This window comes from Rhea americana, unplaced genomic scaffold (assembly GCF_003343005.1).
Source record: "Rhea americana isolate MKP2758 unplaced genomic scaffold, rheAme1 scaffold_111, whole genome shotgun sequence".
NCBI lineage: Eukaryota > Metazoa > Chordata > Aves > Rheiformes > Rheidae > Rhea > Rhea americana.
The window spans coordinates 1,312,233-1,322,029 of NW_028185162.1; the positions used below are offsets into that span (position 1 = coordinate 1,312,233).

The 9,797-nt window shown below is 44.6% G+C and overlaps 3 protein-coding genes across 3 annotated transcripts in view; 2 read left to right on the forward strand and 1 right to left on the reverse strand.

Moving 5' to 3' along the window:
* Positions 1-291: 291 nt before the first annotated feature.
* Positions 292-4,981, forward strand: C1QBP (complement C1q binding protein; the record flags this gene model as incomplete). The annotated part of the gene is made up of 5 exons (XM_085315159.1): positions 292-443; positions 986-1,079; positions 2,150-2,245; positions 3,061-3,183; positions 4,563-4,981. Coding segments are annotated over 5 exons (615 nt in total), but the record flags the coding sequence as incomplete, so codon positions are not given.
* A 1,677-nt stretch (positions 4,982-6,658) lies between these two features.
* Positions 6,659-9,718, reverse strand: RPAIN (RPA interacting protein). The gene is made up of 6 exons (XM_085315146.1): positions 9,507-9,718; positions 8,837-8,900; positions 8,212-8,326; positions 7,602-7,665; positions 7,330-7,464; positions 6,659-6,872 (listed from the first exon to the last, which is right to left on the reverse strand). The coding sequence occupies exons 1-6, from the start codon at positions 9,681-9,683 to the stop codon at positions 6,843-6,845; spliced, it is 585 nt and encodes a 194-aa protein (XP_085171272.1). The 5' UTR covers positions 9,684-9,718; the 3' UTR covers positions 6,659-6,842.
* Positions 9,682-9,797, forward strand: part of NUP88 (nucleoporin 88) — an 11,768-nt gene continuing 11,652 nt past the window's right edge. Inside the window, exon 1 of the mRNA XM_085314704.1 lies at positions 9,682-9,790. Within this exon, the coding sequence (XP_085170830.1) occupies positions 9,682-9,790 (109 nt within the window). The remainder of the gene's footprint in view (positions 9,791-9,797) is intronic.

Below are 9,797 nucleotides of genomic sequence, written 5' to 3' on the forward strand. Positions count from 1 at the left end.
CACACCGCCGTGAGGGGAGATGGCGGGGAGGGAGCCTCCTCCACCCACCCCATCGCGAGAGAGGCGCAGGGAAGGGCCCCCCGGGAGGGGGGGGGAGAGGCCCGAGGCGGCCGCACGTGTCCCAGCCTGCGCGGGGCGGGGGGAGGGAAGGGGGGAGGCAGCGGAGCGGCCTCGGCCCCGCCGCTGCTCCCTCCTCCCGGGGCGTCGCTGGGGGAAGGGGCGATGCGCAGGGCCTGCCTGTGCTCAACGTGTTTCTTGCTTTCTTTCCTTTTTTCTGTTCCTGCCTCCTAAGGAGACAAAGCGTTTGCAGAGTTTCTGACAGATGAAATAAAAGAGGAGAAGAAGATCCAGAAACATAAATCTCTGCCCAAGATTTCTGGAGGATGGGAGCTAGAAGTCCATGGCACAGAGGCTAAGTTGGTCCGGAAAATAGCTGGTGAGAAGTAAGTGTGAACAAGTACTTGGTGTTTATAAGGATTCACCTGGGCAAGCATGCTTATGTGAACAAACTAATCATAACGTTATTCTTCCTCATGTTTGTATTGTTTGTACCACTGTCTGTCTAGGCTGCGCAAACTGTATGTGTTGTATRAGCCTGATATTTTACCACCTTGGGCACAAAGCATTTGTCTTATAAGTTTGCTTTGTCTTATGTGCCGCAAAGATGCGTGAGGTTTTCCTGCATTTAAAAATAAGAATTCAGTCTAAATCTGTTCAAGTTCTAACTTGAGAAATGCTTGCTTATGAGAGTCATGGGAGGAAGTCAGCTTTGTTTTTGGAGTGCGCATCTTGGACTCTAAACTGGATTACGTACCATATGAAAGAAGGACAAATTAAACAGAACATGTAAAGTATTTTGAATCTTGTTCATGATGTGTGAATTCAATGTCCGAAATGTTGTCCCCACTGCAAAAGTTTCAAATAAGAGATGCAGTATTTATTTTCCTTATTGTGTTTAAAATAATTGCTTATGGTTCTTTTGAAGGATAACGGTGACATTCAACATCAATAACAGCATTCCACCATCTGCTGAAGARGAGGAGGAAACACAAGGAGAACAGAAACCTAATGAGCAGGAGGTGAGCTTGTTCTTCATGTACGCTTTCATTACGGATGTCAGCACACAAGAAAGTTAGTGGTTTGCCCTAATGCTTTTTCTCTCATTTGATATTTGGGCGCATAAAGCACATAATGCATATYTTCCTCAGTTGCCTCTCATTTGGCTGTGACCCTTTTCTCTCTGCAGCAGAAAGACAGTGAGTGGGAGAGCGTTCGGTATGAGCAGAAATAAAGGAACTGAGGTATCTGACTTTATGGCTGCCTCTGGAACCTCCCGCAGTAAATGCTGCGTTTTGCACTTGGCCTCGCTGGTGTAACTGACAGTACTGTTTATAGGCTATACCAACAAAATGCAAAACTACTCACATGACATTTGCATGGTTTTTTGGTTAGAAATGTCTCTGACACCCCTTTTTAGTAAGACTAGTAAAAATACTGGTAAAACTGTAAATGAGCAATATAATTTGAGGCAGATGCCTGATCTACAGTGACATTGGTTGAACAAGTAGGGAATGGAACTGCATTGTATGTCTGTGGTTCCTAGCAGTTAATTTGCATTTTTTGAATGACAGTATTTATTTTGGCACATTATGGCTTAGTACATGCAGCTGGGAAGACTGTACACTGCTCCTCTTCRCTGGGCGTGGCCGTATCTACTGAGAACACAGTGCGCTTGGTCCACATATGCGTGTAGGAAGTCTTTGTGCACTGCCAAATTTCCCATGTGAAGGAGAGCAGGCAAGAGCAATTCCTGCACTCAGAATGATTTTATAGCCCATTGGTGATTCTTGTTTAGAGGGAGAGGCATCTGGGTGAGTTGCAGGCTCTCTGGGTTGTTGAGGTGGTGGTAGATGCTTCCAGCTACTGTCATACTTGTGTGACCAGGTGCAGAGAAGAGAAGGCGCTGAAGAGCCATGGGTGAGGGTGGAGGAAGATGCCTYGGCCAGGACAACCCAAGAGGCTCTCAAGAAAGAGCGACTGTGAACAGCCCGTGTGCTGGATGGGTTGTGTTGTTGGGCTGTACCTTGGGCACTTTGGCTCCTGAACAGGCTCCCATGTTGATATGACTTTTTTTCTTCCTTTTATGTAGCCTGATATTACATCGACTCCAAACTTTGTCGTGGAAGTAATAAAAGATGATACAAAACAGACCCTTGTTCTTGACTGCCATTATCCTGAAGATGAGGTGAGTATTGAGCTGCTCAGGTGTCAGCTGTAGCTAACTCCAGTCTGTGGCTCCCTGCATATCACATACTTGACTGTAGTGTAGTTGTGCCACTTTTGAATCTAATTGTTCTGTATGGTCTGCTGGTTTTCTTAATCTGCAGAATATGCAGTCTTACYCCTCTTTTTTAACATTAAAAAAGGCTTTAAGAGCTTGCAAGAATAAACTCTGGGGAGATGTTCCATTGCATTCCTTCTTTCTTGGCCTTGCTTTTCTAATCAGCTACTTATAGGCTATCTTACTGAATTAGAGAAACGAGGTATGGGTTCTTTAGCTGCATGGCAAACTGAGACAGGTAAGCAAGAGTGGCCCAAACAAGATACATTTAATACAACTTATAAATAACTTGCAAATCTCATTGATGCTGAAGTTTCACAAAGGTCAAAGAATAGTAGGGATTAGCCAAAAAAACAGGGGGGCAAGAGGGAGGTGGATGGAACAACACACCTTGTTGACAGAGGTTAGACAGACTTCTGAGGCCAGATTAAGAACTGTGCAGTAGATGTTCTTAATCTTTTTAAAAATCAGGTCATTGACTTGCATCAAGTCACTTATATCAGCACAAACCGTTAGACTGACCTATTACGGGCTTTCCTGTGTTCTGGTGCATGTGCGCGCTTAGCTTCACAGGCACAGCCCGAGAGAGAGAGGGGGGTTTTACTAGTGATCTTGGGATTTTGCCTGCAGTGTCATATTTCTCACTCCAGGATGAAAAAGACAGCTAAAGGCGCCTGTAGTTAGGGCTAATCTTTGCCTTGCATCCGTTCCTGTTCCAGGTTGGACAGGAGGGAGAGGATGAAAGTGATATTTTCACAATTCGAGAGGTCAGCTTTCAGCCTACTGGTGAATCAGATTGGAAGGAAACCAACTACACCCTCAGTACAGATTCCCTTGATTGGGTAAGTGCTGCCTAAAGCTAACAAGGCCTTGGACTGCAGAGGGCAATTGAGCTCCTCTGGACCCGCTCTCAGCTCCTGAGCTCTGTACGAGTCCTGTTCCGGATGCCTGAGACTGGGAATTGCCTGGCTGTCCCCGGGCTTGCCGTGTGGCACTGCTTTTCTGTGCCTCAGATCCACTGCAGACTGAGGATTGGTATGTGGTCCCACCAGTCGTGCAGTGCTGGTGACATTAGTGGCAGAAGGAGGCCTACATGTTGAAACCACTTCTGTTTCAGGCTTTAGAAGTTTRTGATGCTTTTTCCCAGCTGTATTGCATTTTAGAAATGCTTTGACACTTGCTCAAGTATCAGTTAATCTATGTTTAATGTAACATGTAGTTTAATTTTTGTGCACATTAATCATGTGATTAATACTTTAGAGYATCTCTCCTTGGGAAGTGTTCACATTATGTTGGTAGCATGCTCTAAAGTACCTTATACTACTTTTTTCCATTCTGATTTCAGACAAAATTAATTACAATAAATGTGTATGACTTGTGACTTACTGGGATTATAGAAGTCCAAAATGAATCATTTGATTCAAGAAAAAATAAAATCACGCATTTCAATATCCATAGTCTCAATGCTGTTAGTAGCTTGAACATTCAGATTAGATTTCCAAATCTTTCTGCTCTCCTAAAGGACTTGTGGTAAGAAACACRACTGGCAGACTGGCACAGCCCAAATGACGGATTACTACAGCATTGAGTACAGACTGTGAGGCAGAAAGACTGAAAGGATTGGCTGGACACGGGAGAAGTCTTTTTGCATTAGCATTATTGCACTAAGCAATAGTAATTAATATGCTCTAGTTGGGAGAGAGAGGGAACCAACAATCGTTAACATGTGTTGCAGTTGGAGTAGTTAAATAGGATAAAAACATGAAGAAAGGTGCTGATAATTGTAAAGGTTTGGTGTCTCAAGCAAGTGTTTACTTAAGATATTAACTGCTTCCACCCCTTCTAGACACTACTGAAACAATTTACACCCAAGGTCATAGTATTATAAAGAGGGGACAGGCAAAGCTTCTTGGTATGTGCAGTCTTCGACAGACTTTCTGTTGGGTCCTATGGTCAGTTGATGACCTCCAGATTGCAGCTCATTTGTACTGCTGAGTTTACTGATAACAGCAAGTTTAAATGACCTGTGCCACGTCCCCGTCCCTCCGAGTGTCACACCCAAGGCCAGGCCTGCTGAAGAAGAGCATGGGGAGATGTCTGGTCTCCTGCAGGAGGAAGGTCTGATCTTCTTCAGAGAAAGAAAAGCCTGCTGCCGTGGAGCATTCTAAAATCAACCCATATGTATGTTCTGCTCAGTAAGTCTTCTGTTCATTCCTTCCAGGCTCTGTACGATCACTTAATGGATTTCCTGGCTGATCGAGGCGTAGACAACACATTCGCTGATGAGTTAATTGAGCTCAGCACCGCACTGGAGCACCAAGAGTATATTAAATTCCTTGAAGACCTTAAAAGCTTTGTCAAATGTCAATAGATTAGGATAGGAAACTAATCTTCAAAAGTGGGTATTCCACAGCAGTGCTGCAGCCAGCAATACCAAAACATCTTCACAACAGATACTAAGCAACTTGGAATTAGGATATGAGAATTGTGGGGAAAATGAGGATTCTCGCACGTATTTTGGGATTAGTATTTATGTTGCAGCCCAGATCAAGTTCTACATTATTGTCTAGAATTGCCTCACCCCACTTTTTTTTTGTACAATTATGAATGAATGTGAAGAATAAAAATCTGTTCAACATACCACTGCAAACTGGTGTTCTTTCTTCTTGCTGTACCATTGCTGACCAAGAGAGTTGCCATAAAATGATTTTAAGGTTCTTCTGTGCCTGAGCCAGTGTTGCTGGTTACTACGGCTGCCTGAAGCCATAGTATTTCTGCTGGTGCAGAAATAATGTTTTGGCAGGCAGTTTGCTTCAAGCAGAGSTATTCCAGCACCTTTAAACACACAGAACTGCCCTTCTGTCAGCATACTTGTGTCTGGAGGAGGAATTTGGCTGGCCAAGCAGCGCTAGTTATGTACGTGATTCATTCTAGGTGTCCTAGGTCAGTACTGTGGTAGGCTGTAGTGTAATCAGGGTATGAGCAAGGTCTTGGCTGCCTTTCTGTGTATCACAGAGTAGAAAACAGTCTTAAAAATAGGCTTTGAGGAGCTGTTTTAAATAGRGACATGCTGCCATAACTACTATTATAGTAGTATTAATGCAGCTGCCTTAGAAAATACCCCAGGCAGAGTGGAGCACTTTGGTTTCAGCAGAGTAATTCAAATGTTGTGGATGCTTATGTCCAAGGCATTGCTGCAAGGCATGCAAGGCAGCAGCTGCAGATTTCTACATGATCTGGGTGTCTCCAGTTGTTGCCTCAGGTCATAAGAAGCCCTGTTGGCAAAGCAGAAACCCAAAATTTGCTCCTGCTGTTGTCCGGGAACTGTGTGCCAGCTGGCAGTACATTAAAGCTCTGCTTCTTCATTAGGTTTGAGTGCATCCATGAAAAATGCTGAGATGASACAGTCAGCTTATTTAAATGGCACTGGTGTCTTGTACCTCTGCAAGAATTATTTCTTTTGATCTTGTTAATTTTGTTCAGGCCTATCTTTTATTCTGGAATTCTGCAATTCAGTTAGCAATGATCAGCTTTACTGTTGCTTAGGGTGCTCATGGAAGTTAGGTTAGGAATTAAACTGTTTTACTCTGGTTTTGGTTTGTATGACTGAATGAGAAGTTTTTTTCTCCTAACTGTGGAAGCAGGGCGAGTAGATGAGCTGACCAAGTTGAACACAGGATGAACAGGATTCTGCCCATCCTTCCAAAGCCTTGGACRTTAGGAATCCAAATCCAAGCACCTGCTATCTCAACCCACAAGCCAACCTATGCTATAGTGTTTTGTCTCACAATAAATGCATCAGAGTTATGTTCCTCCTCACTTTCCTGCTGCCCATCTATGCATTGTTAACACAGGCATCTCAGAACAGTATTTCTGTTTGCTAGTTAATTAGAACCTTGCTCAAGCAGGGGATGTCTCACACAAAAGCAAGGCATTTGTACYGCTGCAGGCCCATTACTTTAGGAGAAACTAGAAGGAACTAAGTTTTGGTGCTTTGTGAAGGCAATGCAAATGGGAAGCTTGACGGGGTGAAAAATGATACGCGTACTAAAGCCAGATATGTGTAAGGGAAAGGATTAACTTCTAGAAGTTATTTAATATCAAATAAACTGCATCTTTCTATAAGCTCTTCCAGAGAATTTGCTTTTGTCCTTGGCAAAGTGCACAACTGGTTAAGCAAACAGGGAGTCACCTGTTATCTACAACAGAGAAGGATACAGCAAAGCAAACAAGCATGAAAGCCAATGCAAGCTGTGAAGTCACTGATGGACTGGTTATGAAAGAAAGAAAAAGAAAGAAAAGACTTGGAGGCTGAAATAAACTAGGTATATTTATTCCAAAATACTTACTGTGTCATCAAAAGTGCAATTAAGGCAATACTACTGCCTTGTCAAATATGCTTTTGACACAGCAGTTACAAGTATATACATAATATTAGCAGCTCTGGGCAGATTTTAACCTCAAGAAGTCCTTCCAGTGAAAAAACAGCAGCCAAATCAAGTTACAGGAGAATCGTCCAAGAGTCACAGACCTTTACAAGAAGTAAGGTAAGTTAAACTATATTCGTATAAAAGACTATATTAATATTCAAAACTGAACTGCTCTGTTCTTAGAACTGTAGCCACCAAATACATAAATGTATCAGTGTCCAGCAGTCCTACTTAAGCAGCAAGACTAAGAACTCCCTGCTAGCTCTATTTGGAGTCAGAGGTACAGTATATGGTTCTCCAAGAGGGCCAAGCCTTCCAAAGAGGTCTAAACTAACTTTTTTCTTTTTTTTAAAACAGCTTTTCTTCAAGAAACACTTCTCCAAGTAGATGCTCTACCCAAGACAAAGTTGTTTGCTAAGGTGTGAGAAAGTAAGTTTGAGAGAAACAGCAACCCAACCACTGGTCAACGGACTGCTGGTTTCTGTTTGTAGCCACACCTGTAATTGAGAAATTGGTCCAACCCGAGATCCTTYCCAGAAACCTGACATTTAGACTCACCGAACAGCTCATGAGGAGACTGGTTTCTTCCTCCATTCCACTGGTAACAGTAAACTCTGGATTGTGAAAGCACCTGTAACTGTGCTCTGTTATAGTGTTTTCTAGAAGTGACCGAAGCTTCTCCTCTGTCATATCCTGAGATTGTGTTAAAAGAAGTTTTAGACATAAGTTGCTCCATAGCTTAAAGCTTTCCTTTTCTTGTTCAGAATGATGCTGACCTCGCAGCAGCAGACTTAGAATATCAGTTATACTTCACCCACAACATAGCTTACCTGTGTAAGGATGTATAACCCACACTGGCAAAAAACCAAGTGATTCCTCACGGTCAAGTTGTTCCTAGGAAGACAGCAGACAATGAGCATCTTCACAACAAGAACAAAGGTAGGTCTTAGCACATTTTGAAGCTCATTGCTCAGTTTTCTATTTTGCTGAAATAGATACAAACAGGAGCCTGCATTTCGCTATTGCTTTTGTTAGTGCCTGTTTCTACGCCCAAACTTTTCTGTACAGTAGGAGAGTAGAGAATCAGTCCCTCTTTGTGCTAATTGTGGCTAGGTTGCTTGCAGCATCAAGGTTCCTCACAGAATACTTTGTTCCGTGAATGGCTCAGAAGAGAAATTCTGTGGGATCCAGCCTTAACTTGCACAATAATCTTAGTGTAACTCTTCAAAGTGCTCTAGACAGAGGTGGCTGCACTTGCTAGCAGGGAAGAGACCCAAATATCTTGCACAAAACAACAGGAAAGAAGCCAGCATTCATTAAGAGAACAGTACTTAGAGCAGCACAGGCTCCGAGCACTGCTCAAACCTCTGCTCTACAGAGTAGAGAAGCCCTGTGAGGCTTTTGTCAAGCATCTCATTCCAGCGCCAAGCGCTTTCTTACTTTCTACACACAGGGCAGATGATCTTGTCACTGGCATCCAAGCCATCAAGCATCGCATTGAGACATTCTTCATCAAACTGAAGACTTCGCTCATACTCTTCTATAACCAGCTGTTCTGCAATAAAAGAACAAAACACCCTTGGGCATCTGTTATGAACTCAAGATGCCACAGAAACATGCATGAATTTGCTCAGTGGACAATCCGGAGCAGCCACTAGTTCTCAACTTTTCTTTCTTTGGATCAGATTTATACACTCGAGGGAATAGCTCCTGTTAATATAGTTTTTCCTATGGCTCAGTGTTTAGCTGGTCTCAGCTCCGTGACTATACCACTTTTCAACCAACAATCGAGAAAAACTGGAATTTACACAGGCTCCTACAGTTCCCAAACATCACAGTGCTGTCTCCCAKTTCTCCTTTATTAGCTTCTCACAGACTCTAAAATGCCACTCAAGCCTGTCACAAAGGGTCTCAGTGCATCACAGAGACTTTCAAGGAGGCTCTTTTTGAAAATCTCATGGTCTACAAGAAACTAAAGAGTTCGGTCTCACCTAGTTTGGATTACTAGAAAGTCAGAAATATTATGATTTAAATAGGAGTCTGAAAAAGTGTTTTGAGAAATTACCTTGCAACACCAGTTCATGCTGGATTTCTTCCAGTACTGCTACTTCATCAGGGTCCTCTAGCATCTGAAATGTGCATTAGTCAGTAATTCTCCCATTCTGGCTATATTCTCACTTACTTTTCAGTACCTGACTGAGCTGTCAATGTAACACAAATTCACTGCATATTCTTCTATCTGTCAAATCTCTATTTGCAAAAACATGCCCTTCAGAAAGCAACATACACAATAGTAGTCTGTGGGAAAARAAAGAAAGAAAGAAAGAAAGATTGGATCAGAGCCTGGCTAAGGACTTGCCTTTTAAAATGTTACAGTTTTATTTCCATTCTTGGGAGTGAGAACAGTCAGTGACACAACAGCTCTGAAAACCACAGCTGTGGAAATCCCCTTCTGCTGCAGTTCTGCTAAGGTCTGTGAAGGAGATAAGGAAATTCCCCGCTCCTGGGCCCAAGGGCTACTGCTTTCACAGCTGTTTCACAACGTCCTGCACTAGCTGCTGAAGCACGAAATCCAGAAGGTCCGAGTCGCGCCAGCTCCAAGCGGTCAGAGGCTGGAGCTCACCGCGGAGAACGCGCACGGCTGCAGAGCTCCGCACCCCACGGGCCCGCGCTGGGCGCGTAACACGCCGCTGCGCGCAGCGGGCGCGGGAGCCGCCGAGCGCGGCGGCACTGACCTGGGCCAAGGGCTGCGGTGCGCGCGGGCAGGGCAGGCTCCCGGCGGCCGAGCGCAGCGCCTGCCACTCCTGCTCCATCACCTCCTGCACGAGCAGCGCGGCCGAGGCGCCGAGGCGCTCCCCGGCCTGCCGGTACCGGTCCAGCAGCTTGGCGCGGCTGTTGCGCAGCCTCTCCATGCAGCTCTGCGGGGAGACAACGCGGGCCCGTCAGCGGCGCGTGGCGCCCGGCCGCCCGCCCGCCCACGGCGCCCGAGCCGCGGGCCGGCCCCCGCGCTCACCCGGCGGTAAGTC

What these genes read in the sequence shown, in the direction of transcription:
- RPAIN (XM_085315146.1), bottom strand. Translation starts at nt 9,683, where the DNA reads ATGGAGAGGCTGCGCAACAGCCGCGCCAAGCTGCTGGACCGGTACCGG. An exon ending in CACCGCAGCCCTTGGCCCAG is followed by an intron (nt 8,901 to 9,506) that starts GTCAGTGCCGCC and finishes TGCACATTTCAG; the next exon opens with ATGCTAGAGGACCCTGATGA. An exon ending in GCATGAACTGGTGTTGCAAG is followed by an intron (nt 8,327 to 8,836) that starts GTAATTTCTCAA and finishes CTTTTATTGCAG; the next exon opens with AACAGCTGGTTATAGAAGAG.